General features: G+C 36.8%; 1 protein-coding gene across 1 annotated transcript; it reads left to right on the top strand.

Annotated features, from left to right (window-relative positions):
- The first annotated feature begins 1,289 nt into the window (after positions 1–1,289).
- LOC113350638 lies at positions 1,290–1,775 on the top strand. Its single transcript, XM_026594772.1, has one exon. It carries the CDS (start codon positions 1,290–1,292, stop codon positions 1,773–1,775), a length of 486 nt encoding a protein of 161 aa, XP_026450557.1.
- The last annotated feature ends 18,951 nt before the right edge of the window (positions 1,776–20,726 follow it).

Below are 20,726 nucleotides of genomic sequence, written 5' to 3'. Positions count from 1 at the left end.
ATCGTTTTTGTATGTAGTCCCTCTTCATTTTCTGACACCTATTTAACTAAAAAACATGTCCCTCCAAATTCCCTTGACTGTTACACTTTTTGAGAATAAGTAGGAAGTTATAGAAAGAAAAAAGAAAAATTGTTTTCCAAATTTCTTTTACTTAATGTGACGTGTCATTATTTAAAGAGGAATCACGTATTTGAAGTATGTGGTCCGACCACATCGTAGCCGCACCGTAGATTTCCTTTTACCCATATGTGAAATGTGTGAAAAACAAGTATATTTTAGCATGTATAAACCATATAAAAGATGTGGCATGGTCAATGTTATGATTTCGTGATGATTATTTGTGAATCACAGACTTCTATTGTGTTAGGGTTTTGTTAACAAAAAAATTGGAGAAGAAGATTAACACTGGTAGTTGGGATTTGATTTAGCTCGGCACTGAGTTGAGTTTACTCCGACTCGTTAACCAACTCGGTCCTAGTTAAATTATTTAAGGGCATGAACGTTTTTTGATATAGCCCAATTAATGCCACACGGACACTTTATTAAAAACCTCTTGTTTAAATTTCACAAAGAAGGAAGATCAAAAACTGATCAATTTGGGAGTTTGTTTTGCCATCACCATAACAAACATTCACGGCGCGTAGTAAAAAAGAAACGTAACTATTGAAGTATACGTACGGTACCGACATGATTCCCGTAAAGTTCCTCATCTGCAGTATTTGATTCCTGGATCTCACATTTCCCTTTTGTTTTGCGAATTTTTATTATGAGTCAGACTAGATTTAACATCTAACAAACCATTATTGTAATCAAACAGTTAATAAAACCAGATTTACTCATTAAAACCTCATTTATATTGAAATCAGACTCAAAGTAAACGCGCCAGTCTCCTACTGTCCACAACCAACCATGCTTAAGTGGTTAAATAACTTCGTAATTACCCCTCTTTCCACACTCCTCTGACCTCCACCACTCCCGGATGGATCTTCAACTCCACACGTGTCGGAAAAATAATTTTACCGACCTTTACAAGAAACCTGCAACTGCTTTAACTACTAGGTAAACTGTTGCGTGCGTGTGGGTCCAACGATTAACTCCCCAAAACGAATAAAAACAGCCTGTAGAGATGTCGTAGTAGAAGACTAGAAGTAGGAACTGTGATCACAACTTGTCACCTCCTCTCCATCTCCTCTTTACTCTTTCTTCTTCTCTCTCTAAAAACTCACCGACACCAACTCTTCATTTTGTTGTGCAACTAGTTTAGCCAGAGCTAGATCAAATTCATCATCATGAGTATGTTAGAGAACATTCAGAAGAGATTACCAGCAAGACCCTTGAAAGAATCATTACCAGTTTCCCAATCTTCGAACCAGCAGTCACCCGAAGGTAGTTTAAGAAGAAGACTTTCATTTGGAATAATTCCGTCTGATATTTCAACTCAGGCAAGTACATGGGCGATTCGTAGAACAAAATCAATGTCTTCATTCGGAGAAACTACAGGAAGTTCGATTAAGAAATGGTGGGATTTGAGTTGGGCTTGGATCTTGTCAAGAAAACCTACATTTGCTAGAGATTTGGAAATGGATGATGAGGAATCATCTATGTTAGGGTTTCATAAGAAAGGAACTTTACATCATGTTTTTTACAAAATCAGATTTGAATTCAGGAAACTCGTGAATTCGAGAACTGGGCGTGATCAAGGTTTTAAGTATGATTCTCAGAGTTATGCTCAGAATTTTGATGATGGTGTTGGGAAGAATATGTATCAAAGTTAATGGAGGAGGAACTGTTTGGTTTGGTAGTGAAAACAAAAATAATGGCGTTAATTACCAATGGTTATTACGATTAAGGTTGGTTCTTCTTGAGGAATCAATTTGTTCTTCATTTTCCATTTTTTTTTTTTTTTTTTTTTTTAAGTTAGAGATTATATATGTATTTTGGGTGTAATTATAGATGAATCTTTGAAATGGGTTTGTAATATATAGATCTACAATATATATGTAAACAATTCGTGAGGAATCAATGGAATCCATTGTTTTATGAAGGTTCTTGAGCACTGAAAGGGGAATGTTGAAGCTCAATTGAAATTGAGATTGAACGGTACAGATTGCATTTGATATACTGTCCATTATGGTATTGCATCTTTTACCAGTTATTGTTTCATTTTATTTACAGTTTCCAAGTTCCAACTCTTAAGAAACTTTGCGGATGCGACCAATTATCCTGCGTTTCCTACATGGATTACCAACTAACATCAAAATGTAACGGTGAATTTTCACGAGTCATGGGTGTGATGTAAATGTATGGTGCTTATCATAGTAGGTCAAATATCTCTAGTAACGACTCAATTAAGCAGCTTCAACTATTGTCTTTGTAATATCATTGTAAATTTGGTGACAAGTATGCATGAGATAGCTCAAAGGCATGGATCGCATTGGTTGGTATACTTGGTGCATAAGGTGTCGTAGTAGTACTACTAACCAGTCGCGTATGTTCTTGCCTTACCCAAGGTTAATTGTGACCATACATTAACGTCATTGTGCGGGACAGAAACAAAATTATAGGTAAGTGGTAGTGTACCACTTAGTTGGGTAGGGGCTCTAATAGCTAATGAGAATGAGATTGGGAATTGGGGGTATATTTATTTCCGTTTGCTAATCTTTTTGTTTCTCGGAAGAACAACTACCCAAAAAATGTAAGTTAACTTCATTTCTGTGTTGAATTTGTTTCGCCATTGCAGCAAGATGAATAAACTAGTTTTCTCGACTCTTACGGGTCCAGCCCAGTCCACTCCCAGGACTCACTCATGCACCCTTGACAAAATGCCAATTCAGATATCTGTGTATATGCCATTTGGTTCTGTTTCAATATGGGATCTCATAACTGGGCATGGATTTCCTTGCAATTAATGCGATGGCTTGCTTGGTGCTGGAATCTTCACGGCTCGTCCCGTGCTGCCATAGTCGTTTGGATATGAGAATCATAATTTTGGGCATACCAAAATCTTTCAAGGCATACTAAATGAAGACAAAAAAGGTTGTTGAATAGCAAAATCAGATAACCCCTTAACCCAAATTTTTTTAATGGCAAATCTGCCCTTTACGTATTAGTGTTAATAATCTTGATTAGTGATTAAATATTTTGTTTAGAGATTAAGATAATTTTCAGAATTATAAGAGTTGTTTAGATGAAAAATATGAGGAAAAAAAATCAAAGTTTTGGTTTGGTTAAGAAGGAGAGAAAGAGAAGGAGAAAGTGAGAAAATTATAATTCTTGATTCAATGGAGGATGAGGAGGGTCATATATCATCTAAAAAACCTAGGAAAATACACATCAACTACACCAATGATTCCCAAATGGCTGATTTCTTAGATTATGAATCATGGTTCGGCGAAACAGGTTGAGGTTCGACTCACATCTATAAGCCGAATCTACCAATTGATGAACGGTTCGGCTTACTGAATCTGTTTACTGCATGCGCCGAACCTATAATTTCCAATTCCCACCCTTTTGCTAGACACTAGTTCGGCTTATATGAAAGTTTCATAGTAAGCCGAACAACATCCTGAATAGCCCGGAATAGAATCATTACTAATTCGGCTTACATATCCAAATTCGTATGTGCCGAACATAATTTTTTAGTTTCTGGGTTGAAATATTGTTACTGGTTCGGCACATATGAAGAATATCGTATCAGCCGAAACCTCTTATGTTCAAGGTTCGGCACATAATATGATTATCGTCTGAGCCGAACATGAATTTGTTAATTTTTGGGTTAAAATATTGTTCGCGGTTCGGCACATATTGAGGATATCGTATAAGCCGAAACCTGTAAATGTTCATAGTTCGGCACATAATGTTATTATCGAATGTGCCGAACCTGAAGGAAAAATGATTCGGCGTGTAACTAACATTAGAGGATAAGCCGAACTCTGTAAATTCGGCACATAACTGTTAAGCTATTCATTAAAACATGAAATTGACGGTGTCCATAACCCAATCCCAGCACCATTAAAAACAAAGTTCAGCACCTTAAAGCAAAGGTGTTTGCAACACCATAAAAGTGTACTTAAAACTTAAGAAAAAGTGTACCATAAAAGTGTACATAAAAGGGAATTTAACCACGACCCCTCTTCTTAGTTCCACGACCACTTCTTATTCCACCTTGGTCTTCATCTTCCGACGCATCATTACCGGGTTGGACGGTAGCACCAACTTGGCTTGTACCTTCACCAACTTGTCGAGACCTCTTAGTGGTAGGCCTTTGTTCGGGTTCCTCGGGTCCTTGTCCTTTGTTGATGATTGCATCCCACTTGTCGATGAGGTATTTTTGTTCTTCCACGGTCATTGTTGTTTTGCAACCAAGTTTGACCTTCATTTTCTTCAACATCTCCCTACCCGCGGCAACCTATTTTTCATTTGAGAACAACTTATAACCATGAGGTTGAAGACATTTTTACCATAACTAATATATGAAAACAGTATAAAGTGAAGTCATTCTTACCATAACCTTGAAAGCCTTAACTACATCTTCGGAAGTAGACTTGTTGGTGATCTTGATTGGCCTCGCCTTCCCCTTATCAGATATCTTTTGCCTTTTCTTATTGATAATGAAGGGATGAGAAATTTGGTTATACCAATCCATATAGCCCGGATCCTCTTCACATGGATCATCAAGTAAAGGTGTTAACTTGGACGCATCTAATGTGTGATTGTCTAAATTATTCCAAAACTCAACGGTGGGATCAGGATCATACTTTGGTTCCCAAGATGAAGTGGTGCTTTTAGTTCCATTACCACTCTTTGGTAACAACCTGAATTTCTCGTCAAACAAAGGAACCTTTCTGACACATCCTAATTGACGGAGTACTTGCCTAGGATCGTATATAACATAACCACCGGGATACCACAATGTCCCATGATACATACCTACCGGCATATCCTCATCTTCAACAACTTCATCTTCTTCATCTTCATTCTCATATGGTTGAAAAGCGACATCATCAACACCAAGACAGTCTAACGTCTCTCTCAAACTTGCCACCAACTTCTTTTTGTTCCTTTTCTTGGAGTCCTCGTACGCGTACCGTGCTGCAGTTGGCTAAGTATCAACATAATCGACATCTTTCTCAAATACTTTGGCCAAGTTCAAAATTGGGAAATGGTCATATATCCACACCTGCATCCAAAGAACCACATTAAAAAATCAAAGGAATTGAATTCATAGAAACAAGTTTTACTTGGAAACATCAAAGTAAGACTAAAGTTTGCAAACTCAGAGAACTGTTAGGCTTATATGGATCAAGTATTATAAGCCGAACCAAGTAATAAAAAACTTCGGCTTAAAAGGTTTTATGGCTATAAGCCGAACCATACTCTGAACTCCCAAAAGTTACCTGGAGCAAAGTGAAGTTCCCTCCGATGTTTGTACTTGTCAACCTAGACGCGGTGGAAAGTTGGTCCAGCAGGTAAGCGAGCGTAGCCGTTCCCCAAGCATACTTGTTACAAGTTTCAATATTCTTTACCAATTGGAGATAATTAGCATTTACCTTGTTTCCGGTAGTGTCGGGAAAGATGTCTCTACCAAGAGTATAAAGCAAGTAGGCAGTTCCGGTTTGCTTCACTTTGACGGGATCCATTATCAACAAACCTTGTGTGACTCTTTCCTTTGTGTTCTCAAACTCCCTTTTCAAGTTAGTCAACTTGATCTTCTTATTCTTCTTATTTCTGCCACCTGGTATGAAAACGGTATCGACATCTTTAACTGATCGACAAAACTCCAACTCAGTTTTCATTGAACCCCAACCAAGGCATTCCAGGTACAAATTGTATAGCTCATCCCAACTCATGTCATAAAAACCAGCATCCACACTTACACCCCTTGCTTTAAGACCTGTAATCTTACTAGCCTCATCAGGAGTGATTGACATCTCTCCAAAAGGTAATTGAAATGTGTAAGTTTCTGGACAAAAGTGCTCGGTAAATGCAGAGGCCGACACACTATCATATTCCTTATGTCCATAATTGATAGCAGGCCATAAAGCACTGGCTTGTACGTAAGCAATCACCTCAGGAACCTCTTCATCAAGACTCCATTCCGCTGCCCTCTGGTGTCTCAATACTCGTACTGCACGGTTGTGATCAGGAGTCTCATAAATTCTCTTCGCCCAAGAATCGGCATAACCAATCAACACATTTCCTCCATCTTCCGGAAGACCATGAGGCAAACCATCTGATCGAGGTGTAATTACGTCATCTTCATCAGGAATGTGTAAACCAGTGATCCGTCGATCATCATCGTTCTTCTCTTTCTCGGGTTCTGCCACCTTCTTACCTTTCTTGTCTTTCTTGGGTTTTCCTTGGGGTTGTGTTTCTTGATGAACTTCTTCATCTTCAGCTATTCCTTCTTCTTGTCTTTCAATTCTTACTTCTTCTAAAGTTCCTCCTCTACCTCCCGCTCCCAATTTTTTCTTACCTCCTCCTCTAGGATCGGGAGTTTTAGAAGTAGAAGGTGTTATCTCCATCTTCTTCCTCTTTGTAGCTGCATTGGTCCTGACACAAGTATGAAAGTTATAAGACTAATTCGAACAACAAAGAGATTTGGAAAGCCAAAAACTTGTAAGAAAATAAGAAGGCTCGGCTTACCCGAAATAACACATATGAGCCGAATCATGTCTTGAAATTTTTATTAGCTTACACAGAGAGTGGATCGGCTCATACCAAAAAACAATTATAAGCCGATCCCATATATTCGGCTCACAACCGATACCGTCGAATAATCCGAATCTATGATTATGAACTCAAACATGTATTCGGCGCAACATGATATAATATAAATAAGCCGATCCTACACACTTGTAAAATTTATGAAATTTTAACAATAATATTCGGCGCAACACTAATACTATCGAATAAGCCGAATCTAGACTTATGAATCAAAACCTTTATTCGGCGCAAAACTAATACAACCATATAAGCCGATCCTAAGCACATGCAAAAATTCTGAAATTCAAACAACAATTATTCGGCACAAAATTAATACTACCATACAAGCCGATCCTACGCACATGCAAAATTATTAGCCGATCCTATATATTCGGCTCACAACCGATACCGTCGAATAAGCCGAATCTAGACTTATGAATTCAAACATTTATTCGGCACAAAACTAGTACTACCATATGAGCCGATCCTATACACATGCAAAAATTCTGAAATTCAAACAACAATTATTCGGCACAAAACTAATACTACCATACAAGCCGATCCTACGCACATGCAAAATTATTAGCCGATCCTATATATTCGGCTCACAACCGATACCGTCGAATAAGCCGAATCTATGATTATGAACTCAAACATGTATTCGGCGCAACATGATATCATATAAATAAGCCGATCCTACACACTAGTAAAATTTATGAAATTTTAACAATGATATTCGGCGCAACCCTAATACTATCGAATAAGCCGAATCTAGACTTATGAATTCAAACATTTATTCGGCACAAAACTAGTACTACCATATGAGCCGATCCTATACACATGCAAAAATTCAGAAAATTCAAACAACAATTATTCGGCACAAAACTAATACTACCATATAAGCCGATCCTACGCACATGCAAAATTTCTGAAATTCACAAAACATATTCGGCACAAAACTAACACCATCGAATAAGCAGATCCTAAGTATAAGTCTCTGTGTCACCAAGTTCGGCTCAAAACGGATTTCAGATATACGCCGAGCCGTTCAAATGCACTTTCAGGGTTCAGTTTCAAGAACAGCTCGGCGCACATCTAAGATTTGTTTTGCGCCGAACCATACCCTGTAACCGCCGCAGAAACATGATTTTGACGAATTAAATCAATCAAACCAATCAAAAACATCAAATACGAGATGGGTTTGTAAAACTAACCTTCTTATTCTCATTTGTGGAGTTGGTTCTTCTTCAATCTCTTCTTCCGGTTGATTTTGTGGTTGATTTTGAGTTTCTTCTTCACTCTCTAAATCTTCTTCTTCTTCAATGGGTTGTTCAATCGCTCGATTAGAACGAGATACTGGCTTACGGCGAACCATTATATAGATGAGTTTAATCGTCGACTAAATTTTCACGAATCGACGATTAAATTTCCGCGATGATACGATGAAAAAAAAAAGAAGAAGAAGGGTTCGGCTGTTGTGGAGGAGGAAGAAGAAGGGGTTAGGGATATGAAACTGATTTTGGTTTATTGATTATAGGTTTTTGTATTAGGGATAGGGATAGATTAGTAGTAATTTAGAGAATTTAAGGGCATATAGGTAATTGAACCACCCCATAGGGTACCCCTTATAAGGTCACCCAAGTTAGGACTAGTCCTTTGTATGCCTTGAAAGTTTTAGGCATGCCGAAAATTGGTGTTCTTGGATATATATATATCAGCTGCAGTTATATGGGCTTTGCAATGGCGTCTGTGGCAGGAACTCCACCACATATCAATTTTCTCTAGTTCAGTTCTTAACTGGGCTACAATCTTTATGTACTTTTTCTTTTAGCTGTAACTGTCTGCCACTCTACACTATTTTCTCATGTCTTCTCTTTCAATCAAAAATAGAAAATAAAATTTATAGCAGCAGGAAGAGAAATGAGAAACTATTACCAAAGCTTTAACACTGTGAGCAGAAACAAAACCTTAGAAAGAAACCAGATGAATAACTAGAATATTTCGGGGAACTCAAACCCACTATCACCTAATTCTAAGTCAGATCATTTGATTAAAGCACAAAAGTACTCAATGCATTTGACTTGAGTAGTGATTTTCTCATGAATCTAAAGGCAAAACAAAAAGAAAAAAACAGCAAAAACCAAAAAGATTATGGAGGGTCCAAAAATTTCGAGCGCCGTACTATATTGTCTACAGACACATTGGAGAGACTCGGCTCTTTCTACAGCTTATCCAAGAGCCAAAGTCTGGAGAAATAAAACAGGGTTCTTCCTGTGGAAAGTTTCGTTAGACATGTTACCTATGCTCTAGAGGATTTGTTCTCTTATCTCTGCAAGTGGAAATCCAATTGCCACCAGCTGCCTTATGTGCCTGCCATCAGTCTACTGGGACTTCTGGTCACAAATTTCTTCCAATTGCAATGATGATTTGGTAGTATTTCTTCCATGCAGCTGGGCTTTGCTACTCTCCACTGACTCCGACTCTTAGCCTTATTTCTAACTAGTGTACTTCTAATTTCACTGGTCCCTCTAAAGAGGAAACCTATTTTGAGGCATACCGACTTTTTTTAGGCATACTAAGAGCAACCACAGCCATGAGACGGACCAAATACCAAAAGTAAGACTAAAAACCAAAAAAAATTGGTATTCTGGGTGTTCAAGCGCAGTGGTAGAACACCAAATTTGGTGAAGCGTAACTTATACACACGCCCGATGTCAGACGGAAATTATATTCACGTTTGTTGATTAGGCGGCTTTATATTATGCGTTTGAGTGAAACGTAGGTATAATGCGCGTTTGATTGAGGCGTAGGTATAATTAACGCCGGATATGGGACGGGGATGGTAAGTGCGTCTACAGGGACGGGGATTAAAAGTGCGTCCCATTCATACGGAGATATAAAGTGCGTCCCATTCAGTCTGCAATGACAGTTCTCCCTCCTTACATGCCACACATCTTTTCTTGCCAGCAAACAGCGGTCTCATCTTGTCCAATAGTAGCAGTAGTAGTAATTACAACAGCAGCAGCAGCTGCGTGGTAGTTGCTGCTGGTCTTTTACCTAGTGGTACTGCTGAGCAATCACCACCATCATCTCTAAACAATCTCAAGGCGTGTAGCTTGCTAAGAGGATCAGTTAGAGTTAGAAGAGCAGAACTCACATACATAGGGGCAACGGATGATGACAGCTAACTGGACCAGTCTTTGGGTGAGTGACTAATCTCCGAGAATATCTACTAATTTCTTGGTTTGCCACGTTGAAAATCATTATCGCTTGGTGTTGCTCTACTTCACGAGGGGCGGGTGATGGTGGAAACTGCTTTTAAGGGGAAAGAAGGTTCTTTGTGGTAGGTCGAGGGAAGCACCTTTGACATGCTTGCAAGTTGATCTTCTCTTATAGTGGATGTTGCTAACAGACGCTCTTTATAAATGCGCCTCACCTAAACGCACATTAAAGATACGCCTAGACAGAGACGCTCAAAATACATGCGCCCAGCCCAGGCGTTTTTTATAACTGCGCCTCATTCATACGCTTTCTATACATGCGTCCCATTTCAGGCGTAAGTATTAACAGCGTCTGACGCGTTTGAAGAGGGCGGAGTTTATACATGCGCATGACTCATACGGTGATTAAACTTACGCCTGATTGTATACGGTGATTAAACTTACGCCTGGTATCATACGCTCCTAATACTTCCGTCCCACTATATCTTTTTTAGTCTGGGTCAACGACCACATTTGGTCTCAAACCCTAAATTTTGCGACCAAATTTGGGTTTACTCCTCACCACTGCGGCACTTTCGGGGACCAAATTTGGGTTTAGTACCCAAATTTGGTCGTGACTGTGGTTGCTCTAAATAATGCAAAATAAGGTCACTAAATAAAAAACAACATCATCCCTTATTCACCCTTTTTGATAATGGCATAACTACCTTTACATAATTAGTATTAATGATTATGATTAGATTTGATTAGTTAGTAATTTTAAGGATTTATTAAAGATTAAATTATTAGTGGTGAATTAGTAGAAAATCAAATTTATGTGAGGGAGTTGGGGTTTTTGAGAGGAAGAAGAAGAAGAAGTGAAGAAAAAAAACTTGGATCTTGAATTTTGAGATTTTAGTGATTAGAAGTGACCAAAAATGTGTGACTCAAATCAGAGGTAGATTATATAAGAGGTTTAATTTCTTTTTATAAGTTGAATCTGTAAAAAAATTGAATTTTTAAAACCCAGATCCACTGACCAGATGAACAGTTCGGCTGATAACTTTTCAGCCGAACCTCAGTTTTTTGAAAATATACCTAAGTTCGGCTGATAAAGTTATCAGCCGAACTTCACTCTGTAATTGACAAATTTAGGTTCGGCTAATTCGAACAAAATCTAGCAAAGTCGCATTAGCCGAACATAGTGTTTCTCTAAATCATACACTAGGTTCGGCTCAAAATTGATACTCCAAGATCTGCCGAACTGATCTTCTGAAAACCCGAATTTCATCTTTGAAATTATATTCTATCGATCAAACAAATTAAAATCAATCAAAAACAAGATGGGTTTGTTACATATACATTCTAAAATACATCTAAGAGCAATTGAGATTTGGATTTCGCATTCCAACATCGCTCACTTCGATTCGTGTTTGCTTTGCTTGATCAATTTATTGATTGAATTGGAGTCCAAGATGTTTAATTTTAAAATTTATTTTGATTTTTGATTTTAGGTTTTTGAGGATAAGGGCACTCTAGTAATTTAAATTGTTTAAGGATATACGAGTAATTGCAGTACCTTTAGACACCCCTTATAAACCCATCCTAAATGATATAATGAATGAGTATGCCTCAAAATAGGTTTCCTAAAGAGCTCTGGAGTAGACTTTTTGCAGCAGTGTTACGGTCCATCTGGATAGGCCAGAATCCACTGGGCACTGAAACACAATATCGGTATAGAATCCATAGACTACTAACTTTGCCTTAAAAATTCATAACACAAGATCAAACTCGGTATCCATTATTAAAATATAACCGTCCTTTCAATTTGGAGATGACACGGTAAGATAATACGCAGTACGAACTCAATTATTTGACAATTATATATCCAAAAAAAATTACATTCCAGAACATCAATGGGAACTGATATTTTAACTGTTCCTATCAAAATAACAAAAGCATAACTTAAGCACCCCAATTAAGTCAAATATATGTTGTTAGGCCTAACATTATTACAAATGGTACATGGGAGTAAGTAAAAGTGCGTGCAAAGAAGGACGATAAGTAGAACATAACCAAACAAGTCACCGGAGAAGTCCCCTACAACTATCGGTAATATCTGTCATTAAAGAATGCGTCTTGAAGTTCTCTGTCACTTTGTGATTATTAAATGTTGAGAACCAATAATCTTGGCCTAGCTTAGACTAAAGTAAGCTTTTGAAAGATTTCGTTGTTTTCCTCCGTAACCTGTCTCGAAATGCATCATGAACGCATTTGGAAATACCGCGGCAAGCAAAGCTAACTGGTTTAGGCGCAAATCCAGTGCCAGTGAGGCAGGAGTTGTTGGTATAAGTTTGGGAAAGATGTATCACCACTCTCCTCACTCCTGGCCCTGGGCACAATGTTGAGATACAACATGTCAGGCTAGCGGTCATTTTAGTGAAGGTGGTCTTGGAATTCAAAGATTGGAAGTCATTAACAAAGCTCTGCTATTGAAGATGATGTGGAGAATCATTAATTCAGAATAAGAATTGGCATTATTCATTAAAGCTAAATTCAAAAATTCAAATGGACTATGAAATGAAAATTGGCAGCTGTTTTATATTTGGCCTGGTTTGAAGTGGGCTTGGAGTGTGTTAAAAGACAACATAAAATGGTGCATTGGCAATAGTTAGAATGTAAATGTTTGGTTTGACAATTGGATTCTTGAAACTCCTCTATAAGTGATCAAGCTGAAGTAACTCAGTACATGAGGAACAATATGCAAATGAAGGTAGTTGATCTTATACAAGATGTCATTTGGAGCATTCCTCAAGACCTACAACAATTATTTTATTCTTTCAGCCTACCTGACATAGGAGGTGGATAAGATAAGCTTTTCTGGACTGGTACTCTAAATGGTAGGTTCACTACTGCTTCAGCTATTAATCTGTTAAGACATAAAGAACCTAAAATGCATTGCTCAACAAAAATATGGAATTCTTATCTGCATCCAAGCACTTCAAGTAATATTTGGAAAATAGTTTAGGGAGTCTTTATTGATGATTCAGTTATGGTTGATAGAGGTTATAGCCTAGCATCAAGATGTTGTATCTGTGAGCATGAGCAAGATAGCATGAACCACCATCTTTGGCACTGTAGTTTTAGTGTCAAAATCTGGAAATAGATATGTTCTATATTTGGTTTTAGCATGCACGTTACTTTTGATGATATCTGGACAAGGGCAAGAAATTGTAGTCCTCTAATTAGAGAGACTTGGTTAACTTCAGCTTGTTCTATCATTAAAGAATTATGGTTTCAAAAAAACAAAAGACTCTTTGAAGATATTAAGCCAAATGAGAAGCAGTTCAAAACCAAAATAAAGAAGATGGTTCTTGAAAGTTGATACAGAATTAAAAGCAATAAGTGGCATCAGAACTATGATCTGCAAATAATAGCCTTTTTAAATCTTGGTGCAAGAAATAGTAAATTTAAATATATCAAAATTTGTTACTGGCATCCTCCTTCTCTTGGATATATTATGTTCTGTTGTGATGGTTCATCGGTAATCCAGGAAAAGCTGGTTTTGGTGCTGTTGTGAGAGATCACACATGTCAAGTGCTTGGAGTCTTATCTGGGGGTATAGGCATTGGAAAAAATTACATTGCAGAAGTGTATGGAGTGGTATGTGCAGCAGAATTAGCAGTAGAATGGGGCATGGAAAAAATTGTCTTATGTTCAGATTCAAAAAAAGTGATTGGTTTCTTCACATGAGATGGAGGAAAGCAACAAGTAAAATAACATATATCTTATGCAGGCACAATTTCAGAGAAACAAATTATTATGTTGATTCTGCAGCTAAAAAAGGTGTCAATTTAGCAGCTGGTGAAAGGCAGATCATCATGGGGAGACCTTCATTCCTGACAAGAATTGAACTTCCAGAAGTGGCATATTACAGATTCTGCTGAAGATGATTTTCACTTTCAATAAGTTTCAAAATGTAATTGAATGTTTAATTTTTCGGGCCGTGAGTTACCCCAAAGGTGTCACTATCCATACACAAAAACTCCAACAAACAAATTGTGCACAAAAACCCCATTTAACATAAACTGTCTATATTACCCTTCTAGTTTAAATTAACCCAACAAAAACAAAAATCAACCCCAGATTTAATTTTTATTATATTGTCACCAAATACAACAACCCACCACCAACAACTAGCAATACCGCCAGCCACCATCCGCCGCCAGCAACCATCACCGACCACCGGTCGCCACCTACCGTCGACGCCAACCACCACCGCGTCACCGCTGCCCATCACCACCACCGCGCCACCGTCGCCGCCGCCAACCACCACCACAGACCGCCGCCGCCAAGTAACACCACCATTATCACCGGCCACCACCATCACCAACCAGCTGCCACCGTCACAAAAAAATGAGTTTCATTGATCAATATTCAACAAAATGAAAAAAAAATGATGAAACCAAACAAAAAATATGATGAAACCAAAATTGATTTCACCAAAATTAGATGAAACCAAAATTTGGAATTACAAAAGATAACTTTCAGCTGTGAGGATCTAACTTTAGAATTTTATTGTCGTGTGTATAACAATTTTATTGAAAATTAAAGCATCCACGAACTTGTAATTACAGCGCCTTATTAGATTGTGAAATTGAATCTAAAGTAAAAAAAAACATTAGAAGTGGAACAAACAATGAAAACAACTTAGGATTTGGAACAAACTAAAGCTAATTAACAAAAAAAAAAGTTGATAACAAGAGAAATTTTTATTAAGAAGGATCGGGCAATAAGTGCCTTTGATGTTATACAGACCGAGTTTAAAGCTATTAAGTGCCTTTGACACACAATAAGATGCCTGGCTTTATTGGGGTATACCCAAATTAATTGGGGTATTCAATTTTAAATTCATCCAAGATAGTGTATTAAGGGGTGTCTAAAAGATGCTAAAAGACTAAATTATCCTAACTATTTTCAACCAAATTTAAACCCTTCCGACTAAAACCTAAAATCTTTCAAAAAAAAAATTCAAAATCTCTTTAAGATTGGGTATGATTTCAAAATCTCTACATGATGAAATAAAAAAAAAATGAAACAAAAAAAAAAACATACGGGTTTTGAGATTGGGTATGATTTTGTACCCAATCTCAACTCGAGTTCATATTGGGTACAAAATCATACCCAATCTCAAATCCCTTATGACTCAACATTTTTGATAAAAGTCGGCAGGGTATTTTTTGTTGACCTTGCCGACTAATACTAGTCGGCAGCTTCCTGGGTTGTATATCATGCCGAATTTTCATCTCTGAAATTAGCATTTACAGGGTCGGCAAGGTAAGAAATCAATAAGATGCCGACTAGTGAAGGATTTACAACAGTCTCCTGTATGTCAAAAAAAAAATCGGCATCTTCTTCATTCGACTACCTTGCCGGCTAAAGTATAGCCGGCGTCTTCTTCTTTCGATGACCTTGCCGGCCAAAGTACAGTCGGCATCTTCTTCATTCGTCGATCTTGCCGATTTTTCATGGTTTCAGAACTGAAAGTGTTGATTTCTTCTATAATTTTGAGTATGATTTCATACATCAGCTTTGCAATCCCCTTTGTAGAAGTGCTTGGGTAGTATGCTTTCATTTCCGTTGCAAAAACTTTTTTCGAAACAAATTTTTTTCATCAAAAATCTTCCCACATGAGTTCAATCAAAAACAAAATTTCATAACTTAAATTCATAAGTTTTAATCTACTCATAAGTTTTAATCTAAACCAATTAATTAACCTAATCAGATTTTTTTAGTGTTAATTAAAAAGGGTATATTAGCCATTTAAAAAATACAAGGTTAAGAGGTATCTTGTTTTACTTCAAAATGACCCTTACTCATTAGGTAATACCCCAATTAATCTGGATATACCCCAATCTCTCCAAGGTAAGATGGGGCGCCTTGGATTTATATTGCTTTATAAGCTAAGCCAAGTACCACACTACACTACTGCTACTACTTGATTCGGATATGCGGAAAGGTAGAGAATTGAGCATTTAAGGGAGAAATTAAAAGTACGGAAAATGGGTCATTGTCCAAATATGTTTAAAGCACGGTTTAAATAGACGAGTAAAAATTAGTATGCGTGAAATGAACACTAAAAAAATAGCAAGGATGAAACTGGATTCATCCTGACTTAAACTTAAAAAATAGTAAGGATGAAACTGGATGCTTCCTGATGTAAATTAAAAATAAGAAAAAGTATTTGAAAATGGGTAGGATGAAACTGTTTACATCCTGGCTATTTTTACATTTTTGTCCGTTTAAACAGTATCAAAATCTAAATGTCTTTTTCACCCAAAAATTATTGATTTTGGTCTTTTTAACCAATTTTATGTTAAAAGTATGGAAAACGAGGTGATTGAAGCCCTTTGAAGCAACTTATTGTGTCAGGAGACTCAGGACTATACAATACAGATACTAATCGATGTTCAGTTAATTTGATATAATTGATACACAAGCTGATTTTCTACATAAATTCACCAGCTTTTCATTCACAATTATTTGATCTTAATGAGATGGTTGGTGCCTTTGTGGACCTCTTGTTTACGTCTAGCAAACCAAAAAAAAGGTCATCTCTATACAAAAATTAACCATGGTCCATAGATAGAAGTACTCAAAGACAAGTAACCTATTTAGGCCATGGTTTGCAACATTGGCCGATACAACTTCATATTGGCATAACTCAATTATATGTTGTGCCGCTCTCTCTCCTTCTTCATATTTCCGGCAACAAAAAAACCTCCTCCCCAGAAACCTCTAACTGATCATATCCGTTCCTTTTGGGGTGGATCTGAGCAGTACCCAATTTTCTTTTAGTTTTCAATCAAGTGATTTCTTAGATTAGCTAGGTTTTTTTCATGTTTTTTAGGTTTAGTTTTGGGATTTATTCCCCCTTGCCGGCGGCAAGTTATCTTCGTCTTTATGACGACTCTTTTTATGCTTTTATAGCATCTTCTATTAACTTTCATGGTTGTTCTTGGTTAAGTTTCATGGTGTTCAAGATCATCGGCGGTGAGCTCCGGCGGCCGGATTTTTCATAGACATATTCAAGACTCAAAGCAAATCCCTCCTACCTTGGAGTATCTCTTTCTAAAGAAGAAGAAAATCATCAAACATGGTGGACTTATGATCTGAATACCATTTCTCCTCCGATTCAATCGGTTCTTACATACATATCCCTAGTCTTTTTCCATTGTTCTTTCTCTTCTCTTGCTAGAACACTTGGTTTTGCACTAGATTTGTATGGTATTACTTTATTACTCTTGTATCTTGATGTCTTGAAACCTCTTGTAACCTCAACTTTGGGTTATCAATGAAATGAAGAAGAGCTCTTTTTATCAAAAAAAAAAAACAACTTCATATTGGCCAACAGATATCTGGATCAGTAGCCAGCAAGATTATTTATGTATCAATACCAATCAATAACTCTTTGTCTATTTGTATCAGTTTTACAACATGTTGTATCGAGCTGATAGTCTGATACCAGCCCGTATCAGTCCACGTCATTATGATACAGATTAATACAAACTAAACTGATCCAAAAAAGAAAAACCATGAATGTTAGGTTTTACACAAGTTTCCCCACTAATTTTTCAAGAGCATATTGTTATTTGCTTATAAGTTTCAAAACTGCTACAACAAAATCAATGGGGTTTTGAACTAGCGTATGTATTCACTAACATTTGGTAGTCCATATTTTTTTCTAAATAGAAAATCAATGAAATGTTGATCAATAATTTCAATATCCAATTCATGAGTGTGGTTACAGATAAGAAGGATTTCTTGAAGATTTAGCCAGTTCATATACATTTTTAATACAAATGGGATATCTGAGTTGTAAAAGAAAGTCAAAATTGCACTTGTTATTTAAATGCTGAAGAAAAAGTTGTTGGAAATTAGGCTAAGAGAGGGGATGAAACACTAATACAGGATTGTTGTACTTCTGACTTTATGGATCTTTGAAGATTTGTTTGAGACAATCATTCAACCCTTTCCAAATAATTGACAAGGATACATGGGTATGCGAAACAATGCAGTCAGGATACAGTGAACCCTTTAATAAGGTAATTGAATCCATGGATATTACCCCTTATAACCAAAAACACATATTAAAAAGTTTCTGATGATGCTAAGAGAAGAAACAAAATAGAAATCTTTGATGTGTGGTGATTGAGAATAAATTCATCACTACTTATAGAGTATTTACATATGCTAGAGATGCATCTTCATCACTAAGACTGGGTCTTATGGCTCCTCCCAAGTCATTCCCAATTTCCTCTCCAAGTTAGCCTGGGAAGAGCCTAGACCTTGTGGTTCTTCCCGGTTTTGAGAAGAAAAAACGGACAATGGTAATTTGTTTTATAATTTGTTGGGTCCACCTCATGTAATATTTAGCTGAAACCCCACTTATCTTTCTAGTGGTCTGATACGGGACATAATATGACAACTCACGTATTTTCCAAGATTTGGCTAAATCTTGGATATTTATAACTTTAATATTTTATTTACTAGGATAATCAGTTTCTTTATTAGATTTATCTTGTTTAGGAAAGTTCTAGACTTTAGGGTTTATGTTTGCAGACTATATATAACCTTTTCTATTATCATTGCAAAGTAGTTGCGGCTCACCTTTTATCGTTTAATGAAAACTCTTAAGTAGTTGGTTTATATCATTGACTATTTGTCTCTTTTAATTCTTGGATTAAAGTCTTTTCTCCTGGATTGGAGTTTCTATCGACATCTTAAGGGGTGGATTCTCCTTGTCTTTTATCGCTTCCGCTTGTGCCATATCAGGTGGTAATCAGAGCATGTTTTCATGCGTTAATCTTCTGTGAGGCCGCCTAGAAGAATCAGCCGAGGATTCATGTGATCTCTAGGATTTTATCAAAAAAATAAAATCAGTAGAAGTTGTGGGGTCTTGTTCATCATCACCGTCGCACACTTCAGTTTCAGTAAGTATCTTGTACGTACTTCTGTTGTTCAACTATTGATGTACTTCAGAAACCCTAATTTGTTATTAGTGGAATGTAGTTGAGCCCTAACCAAGTCTCGCACCGATTAAGGTACAGTCGCGTACCTTACGCCTCTAGAACTACGCTGGATTCTGCGCACTTGATTCCCTTATCTGATCTCACACACAACTAAGAGTTGCTACGACCCAAAGTCGAAGACTTGTAAACAAATCTGTCTCCCACAGATATGTCTATCCTTTATTTTGTTTGTTCTGTTTTTTTATATAAATATCAAGTTGAACAGGAACCAACTAATAATCCAGTCTTATACTCCTGAAGAGCAGCTTAGAAATATTAGTCACCTCACAATAACCTAACTGATTAACAGAAGAAGTTATTGCGGAATCATAAGAGTCTGAGACGAAGAACTGTCGTGATTACTTTTTATATTCTACCTATCGAAAATAAATCTCGAGTAAATCTTAGAGAAGATAAAACTCAATACGATAGAATAAGTAAGATCAGAATACACAACTACAGAGAAAATAATTGGACCTAGCTTCACGAATCCCAAATGAATTCTTCAAGTCGTTAACCTAATAATGGTTTTGGAAAACCTAGGTTAAGGGAGAATAGACTCTAGTTTGAAACTAGGACATAAGAAAGTGTCGGGATTAGGTTTTCCAGTTGCTAGAGTTCTCCTTTATATAGTCTTTCAAGTCAGGATTGCTTACAATCAAAGATAAGATAGCTTAGTAACAAAGAATTCAATATTCTCCGTTAGATGAACTCCTGATTTAAGATTCAAGCTAAGTCTGCTTAGAAATTAAGCAATTAATCTCCACCGTTAGATGGTCTTAGCTTGTTACACACAAACAAAATATACTTATATTTAGATATGGGTTACCATACCTAAACATGTATATTGAGTTGTCTCAATAACATTTAACCGATGTTAGCCATATGAACAGTTTTGTATTAGATGTATTCATCTAACACTTATGGATCAAAAATGAAGATCAATCAATCATGATTGATAATCAAATGAATCTAATTGTGTTTCATACAGTTGTTCAATTATTCACTATCTCATAAAAATATTCATGAATAAATTGAAACGAAATTGGTTTGATTCGTAATCGTACAAAGTACTTATACAAGAGTCAATTCATGAACATTAATCCATTGTTTGCAAAGTTAATTTGCATTCCTTAAATCATAAATGTTTTAGTTCATGAGTATGAGAATCATACATTACCGATTTTGGAACTTAACCACTGTGTTCGCAAACAGCAGCTCCGGACCTTGGCCTAGTCAAGCCGTTCGTAAACCCGGTTCGCGAAAAACCGTTCCGGACCCAACTCAGGTAAACCCGTTCGCATACTAGGTACGCAAACAAGAGTTCCGGACCTTCTCAGGTAAATCCATTCGTATACTAGGTACGCAAACAAGAGTTCTGGACTTGAATCATCACAACACAGTTCGCATACTAGGTATGCATACCGTGTTGTATCTAGACATGGGTAAATGCTATAAACTCTCATTTCAATCATTGAAACATCCTTGGAAGACGACAATGGTAATCTAACACATACCATTGATGGTCAATAAGAAACTTTTCGAGCTAACATCAAATGAATGTCTCACACCAATCATATAAGATTTTCAAGGTAATTTTCAAATGATCATCTTTTGACTTAATATTTAGTTTCTAACAAATAAATTGTTTCCAACTAAACTCGTCAAGAATACGATGAGCATAGTTAAAGCAAAAATCTTCCAACACATATTTTGAGAAATAGATAAGCGAGATAAACTCGGCTCGAAA

The sequence above is a fragment of the Papaver somniferum genome, chromosome 2 (assembly GCF_003573695.1).
Source record: "Papaver somniferum cultivar HN1 chromosome 2, ASM357369v1, whole genome shotgun sequence".
Lineage (NCBI taxonomy): Eukaryota > Viridiplantae > Streptophyta > Magnoliopsida > Ranunculales > Papaveraceae > Papaver > Papaver somniferum.
Note: the sequence above shows the minus strand (reverse complement) of the source record. Positions and strands in the feature narration are given on the sequence as shown.

Bases quoted from the DNA above. Each gene is read 5' to 3' on its own strand.
- LOC113350638 (XM_026594772.1), top strand. From the start codon at position 1,290: ATGAGTATGTTAGAGAACATTCAGAAGAGATTACCAGCAAGACCCTTG.